Source organism: Thunnus maccoyii, chromosome 13 (assembly GCF_910596095.1).
Source record: "Thunnus maccoyii chromosome 13, fThuMac1.1, whole genome shotgun sequence".
Lineage (NCBI taxonomy): Eukaryota > Metazoa > Chordata > Actinopteri > Scombriformes > Scombridae > Thunnus > Thunnus maccoyii.
Window position 1 is genome coordinate 25,169,836 of NC_056545.1, and position 21,220 is coordinate 25,191,055.

A 21,220-nucleotide genomic window follows, 5' to 3' on the forward strand; every position below is an offset into this window, starting at 1 on the left:
TGTTTCTATCACTTTATTGATTCATTTTGAGTGTTCATGTCAGCACTAAATGAGATTCTGTATGTCTGTTTTCGTGTGTGTGTGTGTGTGTGTGTGTGTGTGTGTGTGTGTGTGTGTGTGTGTGTGTGTGTATAGAAAGCACCAAAGGGTCAGAGCCGTGTGGACCGTCTGAGGAAGAAGATGAATGAGCAAGAGTCTTGGCTGCTCCTGCACTCCCCCACCATCCCTTTCCGCATCCACAACAAACATGGAAAGGTAATCAGTCTGTCCCATCATGCTCTGCAAAGCTCTCAAATCTCACCACTAGAGGGAGACACGTACCTTTCAAAAGATTTTTTGCACTAGATTAGATTTAGAATTCGATCAGATTTAGGTGTTTGATTTATAGTATAATTTTTTTTTTCTGTGTGTATTCAGAGCTACCTGTTCCTGCTTTCCTCTGACTATGAGAGGTCAGAGTGGAGGGAAAGCATCCAGAAACTTCAGAAGAAAGGTAACACTGCCTTCACTATGATTGTCCTGTTGATTGTCCTTATAAAACATTGTGTGCTTCATCTTTAAGTTGGTTAAAACCACTTTTTATACACTGTGCCACAGAAAAGTGAAAGTTTGACCATATTTGTGTGGTTTACTGTGTTTTTTTTCAGACCTGCAGGCGTGTGTTTTAAGCTCCGTAGAGCTCCAGGTCCTCACCAGCTCCTGTTTCAAACTCCGAACTGTCCACAACATTCCTGTCACCAGTAACAAAGACGGTAAGAAACACTCACACAATATCTTTTTTATTCTCTTCTGTTTGGACATTTTGTATGTTTCTTTTTCTCTCCCCCCCCCACCCCAATCACAAACACACACACAGTCTCCAATTGCTCCTTCCTCTCCTCTCTGCTTTGAGTTTAAATTCACACAAAAGCGCCCATTACATTCTCAGCACAAAAACAAGCCACATAATGAGAGAGGGGGCCTTGCAGGAGAGAATCTAGGTTACAATATGTTTCTCATCTAGCTCGTAGCAGTCAATGCCACGCAGTGAGTCGGCGGTGGCCTGTGCCGAGCTCTCGGCTCCTATATGTTTGTTTTCGCTCCAGATCTCCATGTCGCACTGCTTTCAGAGGCTGGTAGTGACATTAAAGCCATCTGGCCGACCTGCTCTGATCTCCCTGAATGGCATGAGGGTCTCTGCTTTCAAACACACACATACACACATAACCACAGAGCTGATGGAGAGCTTTCAACACACTGAAACACACTGTCTTTATCTATCTTGCATAATACAGAAAATAGATCCATGTTCATGTACAATGGAAGCACTATGCCAGTGAACCATTATTTTGACATTCAATGCCTTTAAAGTGGTGATCACAGGGATTCTTGGTTTTTATTTTCATTTCACATTCCGGTAAACTTTGAGGGCTACCAAGAAGTCCCTGCTGAACGTAAAACACACAACACTTCTGCAGTTTCACCAGACAAACTGGCTTAATCAGGGTTTCTGAGATGACAGTGTGTACAAAGCTTATATAGGCTGCATTCAATCAAGCATTCATTCAGTCAGCTGTTGGTCACACCCACCTATTACATCACCGCACATCAAAGAAGCATTTTACACACTCGACAATCAGAAGGCAAATAGAAAAAATATTACAAATACTGTTACAAAAAACAAATTGCAAGGTGTATTAAACTTAAGTGGGTTAGCTGTCATAGAAATAGACCTTTAAACAGAAAATCTACAAGAATGGTCTCAGATCAAAGTCAGTGTTCATGCTGTAGTGCACAAGAGCTTTAAGGATGAATGAACCTTTTTAGCAACAGATTGTCCATGTCTTCCTCTCTCATTGAGACCTTCTCAATTCCAATATATCTTTACAGTTTGCCCTGTTGTGGGTGTTTTAAATGTTGAGCATGTATATGTATACATTACCAGTCAAATGTTTGGACACACCATCCCCTTCACTTGAATGAGAAAGTCTGTCCAAACTTTTGACTACTGCTGTTACACAATGTACATGCTCCATATTTGTAATTCCCAGCCTGTAAAGGACATAGGCGACTCTGTGAGGAGATATTTGGAAGAAGATGATCAGACTTTACCTTTAGATTGATATTTTGCTTGAAAGTCCTGATGGGAGGATATTTAAATGCATTTCTGAAGGTCTTATGTGAATGAAGAATATGTCAGTGTCTCCTTAAAATTAAATCAGAGCATTTTGAGTCTTTAGTTGTGAAAACAATATAAGATTTTTACAATTCATTGATTTATTCTGAATATGATCTGATCTGGATTCCTTGAATTTTTTTCAAATGCAGAGTTGAATTGGTTTATATCTTCTCTCCATGAACTTCTCTTGCTTTAGCAGATACCAGGAGGTTCTCCTTGTTAAGTTTCATTACCAAAGTTTTTACTTACACATTTATTGTTTATGTTTGATTACACCCTCAGGTCAGTCGTCAGTTGATATGTCTGTGTGTTAAAACAGAGCTCAGGCCCCATGTCTTGTCTTAGACTTTTGACCCACTCCTCATTATAAAGCAAACACACACACACACACACACACACACACACCTCCATGACATGCAGTGCACAGAGCACAGTGGAGGTTGAAATGGGGACCAGCTGGCAAAGGAATGTTCTCATAATTAAGAGGATGGATGATGTTGCAGAGACCCTCTCTAAGTCCACAGTGGAATACTCAAACTTTCACTTGACTCCTTTGATTGACTCATTATCAATTATCACATATTAGTTAATGGTTTTCTCTAGTTTCCCTCAGTTTATTGTTCAAGTTTGCTCATAATTGAGAGAAACATATCTCAGTTTTGCTCTAAAAGCAGCGCACAGGCCACCTCGAAGCTGAACCTTTGAACCTTCTCCCTGTGAAACTCCCCTGTTGCTTATACATAACACACACTCACTCACAGTTAACCCCTGGGCTGACTGCACTCCTCTCAGCCATCTACAATGGAGCTCCAAACAGTCCTGCAGCCCTCCATCGTAGTTTATTTACCAGGAAACAGTCAGGGCTTCGCAGGCCTCTACCAAAGCAAGAGTGCATCCCCTTCATGTGTCTGTCGGTTAGACAGGGGGTACATCAGGCCACCCAAAAACATCCACCCACCAACTTCCACTCGGCGGCCAGCTCAGTTGTTATGGCAGAAGACTGCGTTTGTTGATGTGAGGTCTGATACAGATCTGATGAAAAAAAAAAGGTTGCGATAACAGTTAATTTTCAGATCTTCAAATAGTAAAACTTGTGCGTCATATTCAAGTTTTAGCTAATGTCATGTGAAGTTTAATATGTTTTTTTCTCCAACATAAATTGGTAACTGGGTGTCTGTAGGGGTGAGAGCAGCTATCATAGTGGATGATGATAATAATGAGTTTAGGACCACCCAGACAGAGAGGAATGAAAAGCACACATTGTTCCCACTGAGCAATTTCATGTTGATTAACAATTTTAAAGACATCTAAATGGTTCTGGACATCAAGGAGAAAATTAGGCTGCACAGAGTTTAAAAGTAAAAGCTAAAACCGCAAATAGACATCTTGAGGGAATTACTAGAACACAATTATATATTTTTGATGTTTATAATGTTACATCTGAATAAAATATGCATTTTTTACTTAGTCTGAAACTGTTTGGGGATTGTGAGAGCCGCAATAGAAATGTGATTGAATTAACATCCTCAGGTAGGTTATGCGCCATAATTTGCAACGACCGCTTATGTTTCCATTCTGAAAGACTTTAAAACACAGTACGTCACCATATTTACACTAGAAACGGCCCTGACTGCGCTGTGTGCTTGTTTTCCAGATGAGGAGACTCCTGGCCTGTACGGCTTTCTGCATGTGATCGTCCACTCTGCCAAAGGATTCAAGGAGTCAGCCAGTAAGTCAGCCAGAAACAGCTTTTTGTTTTCTTACCACACTTGTACTCACACTCTGGCTCAGCATCCACTCGCACATAGCTGCCGCGCACGTACGTGTCTGCCAGCGTGCGTACGCGGAAACACATGACCCAGTCAATCACTGCAGTATGCACACACACATCCATCATGTGAGAGCCCAGAGATGGATAGATGGATAGATGGATGGATGAAAAGAACAAAGATAGAGGATAGGAGAGAGAGAGGGATGGAGAGAAGTCGAAGCCACTGTGGAATTTCTGCGGTTGTTTTCGTTTCGCAATCAAAAATGACAAAAATACTCCATTAAATGGAAAGGGAAAGAATGTCTAAAATCATGCACAGCAGGGGGATGATAATTTACAAACTGAGCTGCTGGCAAACATAATACCAGTTGTCTTTGTTCACAAACTCTGATATCGCCTACCTTACACAACTGTTCCTTTGTACAGACACAGTTCTGTGTGCGTGTTCAGTATCAAGCCAGTGTAATATTGGCAGGACCGTGCAGAGGCTGTTTCAGACGTGTCAGTAGTGGACAGCTGGTGTTTCAGTACACTTTGTGCCCTGTTACACAAGCACCAGTTCAAATATCAAATATCTGGATAAGAGAAAAAAGGGAGAAATATGATTTCCTCAGTTACCATGACAGCCTTTAGTATATGAAAGCTGGCCTGCTAGAATTTCCCGGGTAATGGATTGGAAAGCTATCTCCTCTGAAAGCCTGTTTGATCCTCAATGGAGCGCAGAGAGCTGAGGGGTTTAAAAGAGAAGAAAGTGTGTGTGTGTGTGTGTGTGTGTGTGTGTGTGTGTGTGTGTGTGTGTGTGTGTGTGTGTGTGTGTGTGTGTGTATGGGTGGAGGAAAGTTGGGTAGTTTCACTGATACATTTTCATGTCAATGTGTCCAGCGGAGCATAGAGAACCAGGGTGGGGCACGCACGCCATGAAGGTACTATGGCGTAGATGAGATGTTAGTGTTGTTAGGAGGCACTCTGGTGATGATGATGATGATAGTTTATGGTTATTCGATTACAGGAGCGTTTCATCCTTAAACTCGATGAATGCCACATACTCCGTTAAATGGCTTTAAGGTCTAATGAAATGACTTTATGTTGATGTAATAATTTGTCATATTATAATAAAATATCCCTCCAGATGGGTCAGAAATGAACAAAATGTAATTGTCAGGGATGTAGTGGAGAGTGAAAGCACATTAATGCCATTAACCAGCTCTGAAAATCTTATAATTGAATTCACATTTGCACATATTAAAATGCTTTTTTTCTTTTGTAAATTCTGAGTTTGCTCACACGACCCACTTGTGTGAGTTAAATATGGGGAAAAAACAAACCTAATTCTTCACTGAATCTAGCAAAAGAGGATAATAATTCTGTTTACCTGGTGAAAAGAGACAAGTCAGAGGTAGTCATACAGCATAGATATCCATCAGAATTTAAAATATGCTGCATCAAATTCAATCTGATGAATAACAGACCATAAGTTTATTTATCAGCCTTTATGTGGAGCTAAAGCTTTAGAATCAACTCTGTTAAATCCCACCAAGGAAAAAAAAAGACAATATTGTATATAAAACCTTGAATTGCCATAATTAATTCTATTTTCTAATTTTACATCACTGAGGTTTTTAATGCAGGTGTATCCAAAAAATTGCTCTATAATAAAAAACCACATACAGTACTGGCTGTACTGGTGGTGAACCACAGTTCACCAATGCTGCCACAAAACATCTGTGATCCTGGTTAGGAAAGTGTTGTGTGGGTGACTGTTTTTATACAGTGTGTGTGTGTGTGTGTAGTTTATATGTGGGCGTGCACTGGCAGTTAACCATCACAGCTGTTCATCAGTGCAACATTTTATTTAAGGAGCTGTTTTTGTTTATTAAGACATTAGTGTGACACTATTACGTTATCATGCAATCAGTGTATCATCTTTTCACATGTATCCATTAGTCACTTCAAGCCCTCTGCTTACATCTTCATGGTTAAAGTAATAATAAATTCTTTAAAATTCAAATTGGTGCAGTTATGGCCTTGATGCACATAATACCAGTATCAAACACCAGTATTCAAATACCTCACTTTTAATGGCATTGAAGACTGACGGTGTGCCACAGTTTGTGCTTTTACCCGCCTCAGAAATAGATGGATGTCTGTAATATGTTTTTAATATCCCTATAGAGGCCTGCTTATGAAACTTGTCCAGCACTGGCAGAATTTCTCATATACAGATGTTTTGAAAACAGCCCAGTGATCACTGTGAGACATCATGTTCGTGACACTGTGTCCTCTGCCTTTATAATTCCCTCCAATACCACAAATGACTAAAATGACACTGTTTCCTTCAGATGTAGGTTAATTTTGGGATCCAATTTGATTTTTATGTAGATGTTTTGCAGAGATGTTGTTGTGTAGTTCAGCCTCTGTGTGTTAGAGGATTGTTGTGGTTTTAGTTGCTTTGTGGACGCTGTCTGCTTAAGACATTTCTCACTGTTAGAAAGCTGGCATCTAACAGCAGTTTGCTGCTCTTGTGGATAATTGGTGTGTGTGTGTGTGTGTGTGTGTGTGTGTGTGTGTGTGTGTGTGTGCTCTCTGTTGGTAATTATTGTCATATCAGAATGGAAAAGTGTAATGACTGGAAATAGCAGTCATTATTCAGTAAACGTGGAATCATCAGCCTCTTTTTTTCCTTTTTTAGGACTTAAAAATCGCATAAGCTTGTACTAAAAAAAATCTTATTGAGATGTGTTATTTATGTCATATAGATCTCCCCTAGTGTGAAAGTGCTTTTAATTCAGCCCAGGGCAAAGTAGTCAAACTGGGTCACAGAGGAAGGAGCTGGGAGTTGAGAATCTCCCAAAAACTTCAATCCAAAAAAATCAGTGGAAAACATGACCTAGTAGAGAGGTATGAAACTTAGGACTTTGTTCTTGGTTTATTTTCGTGTATGTGTGAATGTCAGTGAGTGACACTTTGCATTGTTCCCACTATATGTATTCAACAGCTGCTGCAACATGATGCTGTAAATCTGTAGTTGTCCGTGCTGCAAAGGAACAGTTTGTACAGATCCAAAGACGAAGTCATTTTCAAATACATCAGTTGCACAAACTGAGAGAAAGTTAGATGAGCTTGTCCAACAGCTTCCAACGACATTCAAAACTCAATTCATATTTGATATACTTAACTAATAATAGAATAACTGCAGTTGCTACAGAACAAGAGAACGTTACACAATAGCTTTCATCTTGGAACTCCAACAAGAAATGCTTTTTTATGCCTGAATTGCAATCAACTTTTCGTCACTTGCCACTGTTCCCATAAAGATTTAAGGCACAACACTGCTTTAAATGGTCATATGTTCTCATGACTCTTGTGATTTCTGCGAGTAATCGAATCCAGCCATGGCCGCATGCATTCCCATTCATTGTTTGCCACGCTTTTATTAGTTTTCTCCTTCTGGATTCTATGAAAACAATCCGATTATGCTGTTCCCTCCTCATTTTGTTCTCTTAAGAGAATATTTTCTCCTGAAGCCCTCAAGCAAAGCATACAGATAGTCGTTCTGGTGGCAGGGACTAGAAGCTGTGGAGACATTGATTAGTTTAACTGGTTATCACTTGTCTCCTAATTCTGTGAACCCACAGTTTGACCCGGCATTCAACACTGCCTCGGGCAAAGATTAGCCTCCTATAGAACACACACATACGGGCTGCAGCCCTCAGTTAATTGAGATGGAAAAGGATGGTATCCATTAACCCCTGCATTTAGGGGTCAGAGACCCCATGCTGACCAATTTATCCCCCTCATACTCAGAGCCTGATGGTGACCTGCCAGGAAAATGAACACTCATGGAGTTCCAGGCCTCTTTTAGTTTGTCCTACTTCTCTAAGCTCTCCTGGATCCACTGCAAGGACACAAAAAAAAACCTCTCTAAATATGCTTTCTCGGGTCTTGTTTGAGTTTTAGCTCTGCACACATCAACCCCTTTCACATTGAAAGGAAACCAACTTCCAGAGAAATGTAGGAACTGCCCATACACTCGCTTCTGCTGTGTGGTTAGATGAAAAAGAAAAGTTTAAATCACATTAGTGTCTCAAAGAAATGTCCTCACAATTTATTTTTTCTGAACTGAACACAACAAACAGCTTGTTCTTGTAGCCATAAAAAGTGTCAAACTGAATTTTCACTGTTTATAACTAAAAACAAGCTTGATCAGTTTTTTTACTTCAAAAGTTTCATCCTACCTCTTCACTGAACCAGACTCTGACAGGTAGTTTGTGTATTTTTGGGGATGTCGAATGTCAAACCAGAGGTGATGGCCATGAGCTGTTTTGCTTCCGTATGTAGCGGAAGCGTACAATAACTGCTCAGCTATGACTTCACTTTATAAATATCCCCCAGATGGTCACACTGAATTCCCCTCTGCTGAATTTCCCTCATACCACCGCCGCTAATCTTCTCCTCATTGGGAGTAATTATGCCAGAGCCTTTCAGGATGCTGAGAAAACAAACAAAGAAGGAATGAACTTACAAAACTTAACTGTCCTCTGAGAGGCAATTTGTGGTACAGCACAGGACATATAGACACATGAAAAGCACAAAAAGCACAAAAACAACAATAGTTAGTAGATAAGATCATCTATACCCGCCATCATACATATCATCACAGTCCATGCAAGTGCATGTCAATAACTGTATACCAACAATTAAAATATAATAAAATAAATAGACAGTGAGTATACTGCACATCCCCTATGTATCCATGTATTTCACATCCCCTAGTCCATGTATTTCCCAGACTCCCCATGGCTACCACATCTCATTTAATTGAGTTATTGCCATGGGAAAAAATGAGTTTTTTGCTTGGTTGGTTCTGATCTTGGGGTATCTATACCGTTGACCAGTAGGGAGTGGCTGGAACTGAAACTGGATGGATGTATCCATGTAGAGCTTGGCTGCGTTCTCAGTCAGCCTGGTCAGGTACAGGAGGTACAGGTCAGCCCCAGCCCCCTAACCCTCCCCCATGATTTTTCCACAAGTCTTCACATTTTTTTCTAATTTGTTCTTGTGGGTGATTTTTGAATGTCCATACCAGCATACAGTACAATAACAAACGATACTCTCAATAAAAGATTTGTAAAATAGAGTGAGAATTTTGTTATCAACATTAAAAAGTTGAGTTTTCTAATAACGTAAATGCGCTGTTGGCCCTTCTTAAAAATAGCAACAAAACATTGGTCCCAGTAGAGTTTGTGATCTATAATAAGACCAAGATACTCCATCACCACCACAACCTCCTCTCCTCTGATCCTGGATAGAGTGGGTGGTGGAGCATCACGTCTGAAATCTAAAATCAGTTCTTTGGTCTTGGATGTGTTCAGTTTCAAATGTGAGGCCTCACACCAAGTCATTTAGAACTGGACCATGTTTGACTTCATCCAGCCAATGAGATGAAGGAAATGGACCTGTAGTCATTACGAGAGGATTGATGAGGAACTCTGGGAAGGGGGACCACGACAGATGTTTTCCACAGTGACGGGACCACCTGGGTATCCAGTGAGTGTTGAAAGAGGGAGCAGAAAATCCCACTCAGTTGGGCTGAGTAGTGTTTCAACACCCTGCCACCAATGTTATTGGGCCCTGCGTTCTTTCATGTGTTAGTGCTCTCAAACACTCCATCTCCTCCTCGATGATGAGTGTGTTGTGTGTGTTCTCCATCCCAGCATTGTCCGTCTCTTGCCAAGCAGGAATGTTGTCACCGCCCCCTGTCTCAAAGTGGGTGTAAACTTAATTCAGTTTGTTGGCTCCATCTCATCTGGACAGGGGGCCACTTTTTTCCCTTCCTTAAAGGGGGCATTTGCCAGCCCATGCAGCCCTAGTGTAGCTCTCAGTCAGGATACCTTGGCCCTGTACTGGCATTTGGCCTTGTAGATCTCCTTGTTTACCTTCCTCTTTATCTCCTTCCTGTCCTGCAGGCTCCTGGAAGCAAAAACCCTCTTTTTCATCATTTATTACCCTGTTTAACCCTTTAGTCACCCACGGCTTGTTGTTTGGGTATACTCTGCTGGTCTTTGTTTGAATAATAGCACCCACACAGAAGTCTATATAACCTGCGATAACCTCTGTCACCTCATCTAAATTGGCAGAAGAATCTTCAAAAACGTTCCGTGATGTGCACTCAAAGCACCCTTTCAGAGTCTCAACATTGTCCTCATCCCACACCTGGACCTGTTTTTCTACAGGCTTCACCCTCCTCAGAACCTGTCTATAGGTGGTTCTAAGAAGGACAGTATTGTGGTCTGAGCCACCCAGGGGGGCCTCGGCAATGCATGAATACGCCTTAGGGGTGGAGTCACAATATAAATCAATGGTTTTGTTTTTTCTTGTAGGGCAGGTGACATACTGAGAATGAGTAGACAGTGTGTGTTTGAGGGTGCAATTATTAAAATTACTTATGAACTTGGGCGCATCTGGTGAGATTTAGTAATATTAAAAATGATATCTTTTGCTTTATCAGTATTTGCTTTTATATGGATATAAACAATAGTGAGAAATATTTGTGGTAACTCACAGGGAAGGTAGGAGGGGTGCAGGGACACTGATAAGAGTTCGATATCAGGGGTACAGATCTTCTTCCTCACCACTGTTTCATGACACACATGCTCCCTCCTTGCTCCTTGCCTGTAGTCTCTCTGCATCGATCAATGCGTGTGATAGTAAATCCGTCTGGGCAAACGTCAGAGTCCGGCACGGTCTCATTAAGCCAGGTTTCAGAAATGCAAGAACACGAGCTTCCCTGTATTTGTGCAAGTAGAGAGTGTTTGCTTGAAGCTCGTCCACTTTTTCTTTAATCTTACCAGATGAAACCAGATGCATTGAGATTCTATTATACTGTGAAGTCCTGTTAGTGATTGTTACATGGCTGCACATGTGAATGTTTGCTCCAGTCAGTCATAGCTCACCCAGCTGGTATGGTTGGTGTCTCTCTGTAGCTTTAATCAGACAAAGATCAGGCTTTTGCTTTTGATGTTGCAGTATAAACAGGTTCTCTGTCATATATGTATATGAGATTCAACCGGCCCCCTTGCATCTGTCTCTGGCTACCTCGTCCAATCCTGGCGACCCTCCTGGTGAAAGGTCGAGCCACACATCCATCCATCATGCTGTCAGATGGAGGTTTACCCGAGGGACCAGGTCCAGGCTACAGGACATACTATAGACACTTTACAGACAGCTGGCAGCGCAGCCTGCAGGAACCGCTGCTGCAACAGCATTTGAAGAAACACATTAACAGACTTAATTGCTCCTGTGTAAGAGCTGAGTGTGAGCTGATCTCAGGGGAGCGACGGTCGTGGTTTGAGGATGTAAATGGATGGGGGGGGTCCTGATTGTGTACACAAGCAGGAGATTGATGTCTGTCAGCTAACGGACTACAACATATTGACATTTTAAAGGGCTATTTCACTTTGAAGGAACATAGCGTTTTTCATTTTTAAATGCGCATTTGTTACAAATCCGCTACCAGAAATACTCACTCACTTTCTGTTAAAGTTTAAATACTCTCTGTAACATTTGTACTTTCAAACACTTGAAAATGGATTCAAGTGTGGATGAGACTCTTGAATAACAAATCATATCTTTTTATATTTATATTTTACTTATTTGTGCTGACTGGTGGAGATATGCATGCTAAAAAAGTGACCTCAGAGAAACGTTGCCTTTAACACTGTAAATATTGATCAAGCTTTGGCAAATTTTGCAGCACAAAAATACTTAATTTAATGCGATTCTCTGGTTGCTGAATTTATAAGATACATGAATATTGCATAATATTCAAATATGACTCTAGGGTAGAGACGCTCATTAATTAGAAATGTCTTTGGCCTGTAATTATGTTGACGTTTAATGCAAAGACATCATTTTCCATGTAATGAAATCATTACCCACTAAAAGTCTGTTTTAATGGCCGTACTTCTAATTTTGCAAGGTATATGTTTTCAAAAGATTTAAACATGATATAAAAGTTAATTTTATCAGCATGACTGATGGATCTTTCAACCTTCTGTGTTTCCTCCTAGATCTATACTGCACCCTGGAAGTGGACTCATTTGGATACTTTGTCAGCAAGGCCAAGACCAGAGTCTTCAGAGACACCTCAGAGCCTCAGTGGAACGAGGTAAGTTACTAAGACATCTCCTGGTATATTTCTCCATTTTGGCACATGCAGAGTCAGATATTTTAATTCTCCTTTCCTGTGTCATCCAATAGGAGTTTGAGATCGAGTTGGAGGGCTCCCAGTACCTGCGGATCCTGTGCTACGAGAAGTGTTATGACAAGAGCATGCTCAACAAGGACGACAACGAGATTGTGGACAAGATCATGGGCAAAGGGCAGGTTCAGGTAAGAAGAGAGAAGCTAACAAGCCATCCGTGGATGATCACAGAAACAAACTGTACACAAAGAGAAACGTCTGTGTCCTCTTGGGGAGATTTCCCAACATGTGACTCGTTTTAATTAGCTGTCTAGCCTCCGTGCACAATGGAGTGGTCTTGTAGTAGCAGCCTGTAATGACGCTGGTTGGATTAACAGTCTGAAAGCGAGTTTATTTAAGGGGGGTTTCCCTGCCTTGTTGTGAGAAATGTCCCTATAAAAGTCCCTTTCAGAGTCTTGTTAACTACACCCTGCCTACACAGTGGAATCTGCGGTTTCTTGGGCTGTTCTCCACTCAGCATCGGTGTTTTGGTTTTGCAGAGCAGTCTACGGAGAAGTCATATTTCAGTTTTTCCAGAACTTCTTTGGAAAATGTGTTTGGTCAAGTGAAGCTTGACTCCTGTCATTTTCCCTGCAATTCAGTCAAATTGCTGCTGCTGCAGTTTCCGTCTCCTCTGCCCTGTAATGGATAGAGTTTCACCTCATGAATCTGGGCCAACTCTGAGGGATTTAGTTGCTCTTATCATCAATTAATGTCCTCATGTTTTTCTCAAGTGTTGTCAGTGCCAGAGGCAAACTTGCAAGGCAGGTTATTTATGAACCTGCTTCTGACATTTTTTATCTCTCTCAAACTAAACAGAAGATATAAATCAGTTAAGATTTCAAGATTTGTTTGTTGCTGCAGCAAATTTGTAGTCGCAGGTAAAAGCAATATCAGTAACAAGTTGCAGTGGGAATACAAATCTCCTGTCTAACAGAGAGAAAGTGGAACAAACATGACTCACTCACATAACCTTGCATTTTAAAGGAAAGGATGCAGCTCAAAAATATCTTATAAACCTTATGTTCTTGAGCGGGTTTGTTGTTTCTCCTCAGACCTAAGTTCCCGTTTTATATCTTTCAAACAGTCTTTGAATGGAAAAAAAACACCCACAACACATTTGTTGTAGTATTTCTTGTTTGTCACCACTGCTTTCCATGTTTTTCTCATTCAGTTTGATGATTTGTGTCCTTGAATGTCAGATTTGATTCCCTCTGAAGAGTGAATTGGAAGAAGAGCAAGTGTGTACCACACAGGCATACTTCTCTTGCTGAACTGCCTCAAGTCTCTTTCACACAGAGCTCCCGGTAAATTACTTGGATTACCTTTCAGGCACCGCTAGTGATTTTTTCTATTAACACATGCAGCAACATTTCTGTCTTGCGCCTTTTCACAAATGCCATGGCAATGCCGGAATAGATGGGGCAAGGGACAGTCCAGCAGATGGCTGTCATGCAACACTCATGGATGCCAACCGTTCTGCATGGACTGAGAGAAGCTCCCTTATTTCTGAATCTGTCCAGTTTCCAGCCATTCTTGAAAAAAAGGGGGCCTGTGTACAAACAAAAGAACTTGAATTACTTGTTGGTTATCAAATCAACCCTCTGGCAAGGCAACTGTGAACAAGTCATGGATTCAAATACGTCAATTCAAACAGACGTAACCCTTTACTTGCTGTTCCCTGCAATGTTACTGCTTTCATTCACAACAGCTGTATTGGCATTTTCCCTGAAATGTTACTAGGTCTTGAGGTGCGAAATTGGTGGTACAGATTTCCCTGAATATCGATCCCTGCTCCCATTCACACATGACCCCATGCAGGAAATGATCCTGAACATTTCAGGGATAGACTGCATGTTAGATTCACATCCATCTTAATTTGGCAGCTGTTTTTTCTTATCATGACCTTGGATGTTTCTAATATAATTAATAGAAACATCTGTGAGGATAATGGAAATCTATGGAGTGTTACCAGTCAATCTTTGTGTCAAGTTTAGTGTGGTAGAAATTAATTAAAATCTTCATCATGGCAGTTCCTGGTCTGTGACCAGTTATCTGTATTTAAAGACTTAAACATAATGTATGGGGTTAATCAACCTTACCTTGCCTTGCCTGTGTGATGTGGTTAATGAGTTTGGCTCCTGAATGAAGACTCACGAGAGGATTGGAAAAAGAATTGTGCACATGCATGTATGTAAGTGTGCAGGCATCTGTTTCTACATCTGAGTGTGTAGAGTAAAAGGACTTCTTCACAGTTATAAATTCACAAAGTTGCAAAGAATATATTTTATTACTGATTTTACCTCCACATTTTCAAGCAGAACCATACAGATGAATATAATGTTATTCAATTATCCTTTCTTAGTTAAAGGGGACTATTCCATCTCTGCACATAAGGTATAGTGGTTTATCGGTGGTTCAACATTTTATCTTATATGACAGTAAAATCTGCCCTCTCTGGTGTGGCAGCCAGTCAGAGAGACAAATGCTGCTGGTGCCTCTGCTGCTGCCGCTGGGAACATCTACTTCCAGCCAACAACAGCCAAAAAAACAAATACACCACAAGTCCGCTGGCTCGCTGAGAGAGTGGAGAAATAGAGAGGAGGGTAGAAATGGAGAAAGAGAATGGCATGTTCTGTCCCAGAGTCTGACAGGGTGGGAACGGTGTATGAGTGTGTGTACTACGGAGTGGGAGGCCAAGTGACAGATGTTGATGGAGAAACTTTCTTTACTGATTGTATCAATTTGTGTATCAGGTGAAAATACACTATCATTGATATCAAAGGCACTGACAGTCCAGGGTTGTGGTGGTAAAACTGGAAAATACATTGATGTTTTGGATATTGTCACCCTTGAGCGATATATATTCAATCTGATTTTGATCTCAGTTGTCGGCCCCGTTTACCTTTTTTAAGGCTCTGAATGCAAGGACGTACAATCCATGATAAGGTCATTTTTCCAAGATAAACTGACCCCACAGTGTTCATGTATAGTTTAGAGACATATTTCATCACATTACAGAGACATGTCATGATATGGCAGCTGAGGAACTGAAGTGCTGTACATTTTCACCAAAAAATTGGCCTGGGGGACATCAGTCTACCGTACAGTCCAGAGTGCATACCTAAAGAGACTTTCGCTTGGACCCGAGCTGTTTGCTTTCCTGGTGAAGCTGAGTTTAGAAGGACCCTTCAGTGTTTTGCTTTCCTCCCTGGAGACCCTCTGATTTATTTAACAGGCTTGTGGAATACTGACTGACCGTAGATGGGCATATTGAGCTGGAAGTTTTCTTTTTTTACACTCTGCTGTTATTTCACTTTGCACTGATGAGAAAGTTGATCGCCTTTGTCATCAGAAGATGATGATTTGGGCCAGAGATTTTATTTTGGTTGTGGCTAAGGAAACCTGATGGATTTTTGATACTGTCTTTTCGGTTAATGATATGCCTTTTTTGGCAGGAAGTATATTGCGCAAACTTTAAACATTTTGTTGGAAAGTTCTCCAGAGTTTGTTATGTCCACCAGTGAGCACGTGCACACACACACCCACAGTAAAGGAAAAGCACGAGAGAGAGAGAGGCAACAGTAGAAGTGCTACAGCAGCGCTCTCATGTCAGCTTGATTGAGTCGCTTGTCCACAGGCGAAATACCACTCACCATTTATTTCCAGCCCGTCACCCAGTGATGTCCCCTGAGCAGATAACCTCTGATCTCTGAGGTCACGCTGCTAATCATCCTTAAATGGCAACAATGTCGGGGTCACACTCACCCTGTCTCTCAAACTGGCAACACAAATGGACTCATGTTTTTTAATTACAGACTCTACTGGATCAGGCTCTCATGTTGATTTCTGATAACACTTAAGAGATATGTCACTGCCATCTCTGGTTGCCTAGATTGTGTTCAGTCTTGCTACTAAGGACATTGAGTCCTGAACAGTCTCCTGGTCTCCCAAGTGGCTCTTATGTATCAGCTGTAGCTTGCGATACTTGTCTTCAGAGTGCCGGTTGCGTAACTGTTTAGGTTATCAGCCTCTGTGTTTTGTGTAGCAGAAATGCATCATATCACCCATCGTCAGCAGTGCTTTCATCTGGTAACCCAACCCTCGCAAGCCTCCCCTGGGCTCACCTCTTGAGGCTTTTATTTCTTGTCTTATCAGGGGAAGAGTGTGTTGTCTTTCATACACCCATCAGTACCCTCAAATCGTTTAGTCTGTCGGCTGTCACATTGTTGAGGGCTGGTTAGGAAGAGGAAACGGATCCCATCGTGGGTAAGGTGAATCTCAAGGCTCTATAGTAAAGTCTTTGGTCTCTCTTTCAGAGCAATCAGCATATCGCTGCCATCCAAACCGTTGAGTCTATCACTTAAAAGATCAGGGCCAACATCACGTGGTCTGTCTCATACTGTGTGTTGCTTGTTGCTGAAGTTTACAGTCACATCTGACGATCCTATGTTCGCTTACGAGTCCACTTATGTCCCCAGAAAAGGGACACTACCTCAGTCTTTGAACCCCTGCATTCATCCTTGAGATTCACGCACCTCTCTCTGCCTCTGCACCGCTCTGGGGGATGTTTCTATTGGTTTGTATTCAGAGGTGAGTGCATGTCATCTCCCCCATCTCTTCAGTGTTAACGGGCCCCAACAAGCTGTAACCTGATAGTTTTGAATGGCTTCCCGGAGATAATGAGAGCCAGAGAAGTTGGGCATTAGGAGGGAAAAGGGAAAGGGGCGATGAAGTTGTTTGTTCCTGGCAGCTCTGGAGCTGGACAGGGGAGCACGCATTAGCCGGCATTACTGTAAAACTACGGGTGCAAAGGGGTTGTAAAGTTTGAGGCGAGCATCTATCAGCACTCTCATTCCCACTTAAGAGCCAAAGTCTTTCCCCTACACGAAGCATTAGATGCGAAGTTTGACATTTACATGCTATGTGAAGGGTTTATGGGTGAAAGCACCGTTGTTTGGGCTAATAGCAGGCTGGCCATCTGGAGAATTAGCGGTGAAGCTTGTGGACCAGTGGCACCAAGCCAGTGCAGAAAGCGCAGTCCTCACGCTCAGACCCAATCTCTCAGCGCCCATTCAAACATAATGCCAACATCAGGCTGTCATAATGATGAAATATAGCCTGGTGCTTGTGTTTAGTAATATGTACAGTATGTATAAACAGTGAAGGAACAGGAAAAATTGTAAAAATAGTTGTGCGCAGATATAGAAATTGGCAGCAAAATCAGCACAAAATGAAAATCTGATAACAGATTTTTGGGATTCTTTATATTTTATCGTCATCTAAACAAAACAGTCTGTAGTTTCTGTTTCAGTGTAGCATAAAATTAACATTAAGGGGAACAAAATAATTATTTTTTCTTTCTTTTTCTATGGAAACTGTACCCAGAACTCCCAACTGATTATTTTTGTTAAAAAATGTCTCGCCTCTGGGGTATGCAGGGTGGTAGTATTTCATGTAGTATTTGCTTTGAACATTGAGCTCAGAGGTTTTAATGAGGGTGTGCATGTGTGTGTTCATGCTCCAGTGTGTAGGTATTAATATAAATTATCATCTAATAGATGGTGTCATCTATTTTGTTTCTGCCCCCTGTCATTTAGGGCTGTGATCTGTCATGTTTCCACACCACACACCCCCTGCAGCGATACATACACACACACACACACACACACACACACACACACACACACACACACACACACACACACACAGAGCCATCAACAACACTAACAGATGGGACCCCGCTGTGTGTGTTCAGCCCCCCCCCCCCCCCCCCCCCGGGAGAAGACACACACACATACATGCACACAACTGGGTGATGGGCTAATGTATTGTAAATGATATGAATAACTTCAGCCTGCCACATTACCTGGTGTTTATTAGCATGTCTCCTTTGTCTGGCTAGGTGTGTGTGTGTGTGTGTGTGTGTGTGTGTGTGTTGGGGTGGGGGTTGTAGATTAATGGAGTATGTATATTCATTCAATAACAAAGTCCTCATCGCTTGTTTACTAAATCCACTTATTTTATTCTTTATGTTTCCGGTACAGATTTTTTTTTTCACTATGATTTTTAATGAGGCTCATCCCTCATAGTCTGTCTGTGTTTCAACATATGGAGCTTTTTTTTTATTGATGAGTCCCAATTAAGCCGACTTCCTCATCAAATGACCCTTGATCAGTGGAGCTGAAAGCAGCGTTTTGATTGGATTTTTAGTCTTTCCTTGTCATCTCCCCACAAAGAAGCTCCTCCATCACAACCCCTCACTTAGACAGCCTTTGTTCCCACTTAAAAACATCCACTCCCCTCCACTAGGGATATTCATGCCCTAAATAACTACATGCACTCCTGTAAGCGTTCTTAGATCATGCAAACGTGCAGATACACACTTTTTTCCTTTTTGTGAGCAGAATAGGAAAATCCTCTGACCTGCCAAATCTAGTTGATGTGTGATTGTGAAGGGAAAAGAAAGACACATTTGTCCAGCTAGAAGCTTTTGTTAGGTTTTACTCAGATGGTATAGACTGGGAGTAAAAATCAAGCATGAGGAATCCTAATGTATTGACATATTCTTATAGAAAACAATACAAGGATGCCAGCAGCAAAACCAAGTGAAATGTTAGTTTGGAGACGACAGTATTAAACTGCAGCAAAGAAAGTGGAGTCAGTATCTCAAATCTTGGAGTTATTGTTGGTATCCTGGGTATTGTCATAGAGAACTTCTCCAACTATACCAACAGTTTTAGGCCTTTCTAAATAAAGTGAAACATTACGAATTTCTACTTGGAACATGATGAACAATAAATTCTGAATCTGTTATGAGTAACAGGATGCCAGAACTGGTTAAAATCTCAGCTGCTGGACGGTACAAGTCGGAGGCGTTGGACAGACATTTTTGATTCAGCCAAGGAAAAAGAGTGAACTGTGTAGGAAGAGCAAAGCAGAAAAGTTTTGCTGTAGCTGTTTGATGACTGAGGACCCCATGAAAGAATAAAGTGAGAATATAAACAGGCTATTTAAAGGCCAAAGGATCTCCGTGACCTCCTTCACATCGCTGTCTTTTTCCCTTGCGAACCCATTTGTACCTCTCTGTCGTTTTTACAGAAGAAAAATACAAACACGCTTCTCTCCAAAGTAATGGCTGAACCTCCGAGATGTCAAGGGCAAGCCTGCTTGGTAATTGGTCCTCATTATAACATTACATAATCTTTCGGGAAAGTGGAAGGGATTGACAACAGATGTATGATTTCCTACCATGAACATGCATATGTGGCGCACGTGGAGAGGACGGTTAGAGGGACACAGAAGAGGAAGAGAATAGGAATGAGAGCCCCAGATGGTGGCCAATTATATGAAGCTGAGAGTTAAAGTGAGAACAAAGGAGCTCATCAGAGCCGGAGAAATGAAATGTTCTCCAGAGAGACACATTTACTACCACCCTTTAGTCTCATGGAAGAGTAGGGGTTCAGAAATAATTGGAAACAGTCTGGAGTGTGTGGGGGGGGGGGTCAGCTAATACAAAGAGTGTCACATTTGAACACAGAGGTCGTCAAATTCTACGTTCAGATAAAACCGTGAGAGTGAGAGAGCCGTAAGAGCTTGATGTTCCCGTTTTGACCATCAGGATCAGTTAAATGTCCTGTTATTAAAATTTCCCATCGCTTCTCTTATTGTTTCAGCTGCTAAATACGTAACGTTGGAGCCTGAGACTTGAAAAGGATAATACAGAGACTCTACAGTTGGACTCCAGAGCACAGAGAGAAGCAAGAAGTAGTCATTAATAATGACAAGCCGACTTTTTGGTTAACACCCAAAACTCCTCGCTGTCTTTGTCATCCTGCTGTGTTTATAAAAAATCAAATCTCATCTAGTTTTCATGTTATGGGACTACTGCTAGCAGACCAACAAATGGTGACAAAATACTGTATATTTTATTCAGTATCAAAGAGAAATCATTCTTTCATTTGATTAAACTCCCACCTTGTGTTCCCGCTTTTGTTTTTCTTTCTTTGTATCCTCTGACATTCCAGATTTAATTTAGGCTCTTCCCCTTGTTCCAGTGCGTTCTTTCTTTTCTTCTAATTTACAAAATGAACCTGACACACACACACACACACACACATCCCCTCGCTGCTCTCAAGCTGTGGATTTATAGACAACAGATGACATTGGGGGGAAGAGATTCACCTCGTTCCTCTCATCACGGTCCCAGTCTGACTCTCTGTGGGGTAAAGCTCATTTCATGCTTGGCTCTGCCTGCCAGCGCACTGCGAGGCTCAAACCATGGATTGACTAGGGTTCACCTCAGCTGTGGGTCTGTGAAATCCCCACATTGATGCTTGAGTGTCCTCTGTGTGTGACCACACAAACGCTTCTCCACCATAAGAGCGTATCTCCTTACAGACTCGAGATGTCCTCTTAATTTCTGCTCTGTCCTCTTTGATCTGTTACCAGGGTTTTACCCACAGTTTAAGGGTGGTATGAAAATTATGATATTATATATTAACATTATTAGTTATTATGTCAAATCCATAGTATATATTATAAGGAATATAGAGAAATCCACCTACCAGCACCTCTAAAGCACATTAATTAACACATTATATCTCGTTTAATCTGTACAAAAACGTGTAAAAAGCTGACTGGCATCTGGCTGTAGCCTTATCTTGAACAAACTGATATGAGAGTGATATCAATCTTCTCATCAAAGTCTCAACAAGAAAGCAAATAACTGCATTTCCCAAAATGTGGAACCAATTCTTGAAAGCAATCCCCCCTCTGCTCTGCACACTTTCCTCCTTCGTCCTTGGTTGACTGTTTGAACAGCTCTGCAGAGACATCTCTCAGCTTCTCTCTCTCTGCCTTTTCTGTCTTTTCTTTCTTAATAAGATTTCACATCACTGCCAGAACCAAGTCTCTGACCACCAGATGCGCTTCTGTATTTTTTATCCCCAAAAATCCCAGTGAGACCAGAATACTTTCTCCCACTCTGCCTCCCTTTCACTCTTGTTGTTGTTGGCAGCCTCCCTGCACATATTAAAGTAAATGGGCC

General features: G+C 41.5%; 1 protein-coding gene across 4 annotated transcripts in view; it reads left to right on the plus strand.

The window, feature by feature from the left end:
• abr (ABR activator of RhoGEF and GTPase) overlaps window positions 1-21,220 on the plus strand; it is a 131,686-nt gene that overhangs the window by 82,255 nt on the left and 28,211 nt on the right. For all 4 annotated transcript variants that reach the window (XM_042431274.1, XM_042431275.1, XM_042431276.1 and 1 more), the window contains 6 exons: window positions 136-255; window positions 418-493; window positions 648-752; window positions 3,813-3,887; window positions 11,999-12,096; window positions 12,189-12,320. In XM_042431274.1, coding sequence (XP_042287208.1) covers window positions 136-255; window positions 418-493; window positions 648-752; window positions 3,813-3,887; window positions 11,999-12,096; window positions 12,189-12,320 — 606 coding nt within the window. The remainder of the gene's footprint in view (window positions 1-135; window positions 256-417; window positions 494-647; window positions 753-3,812; window positions 3,888-11,998; window positions 12,097-12,188; window positions 12,321-21,220) is intronic.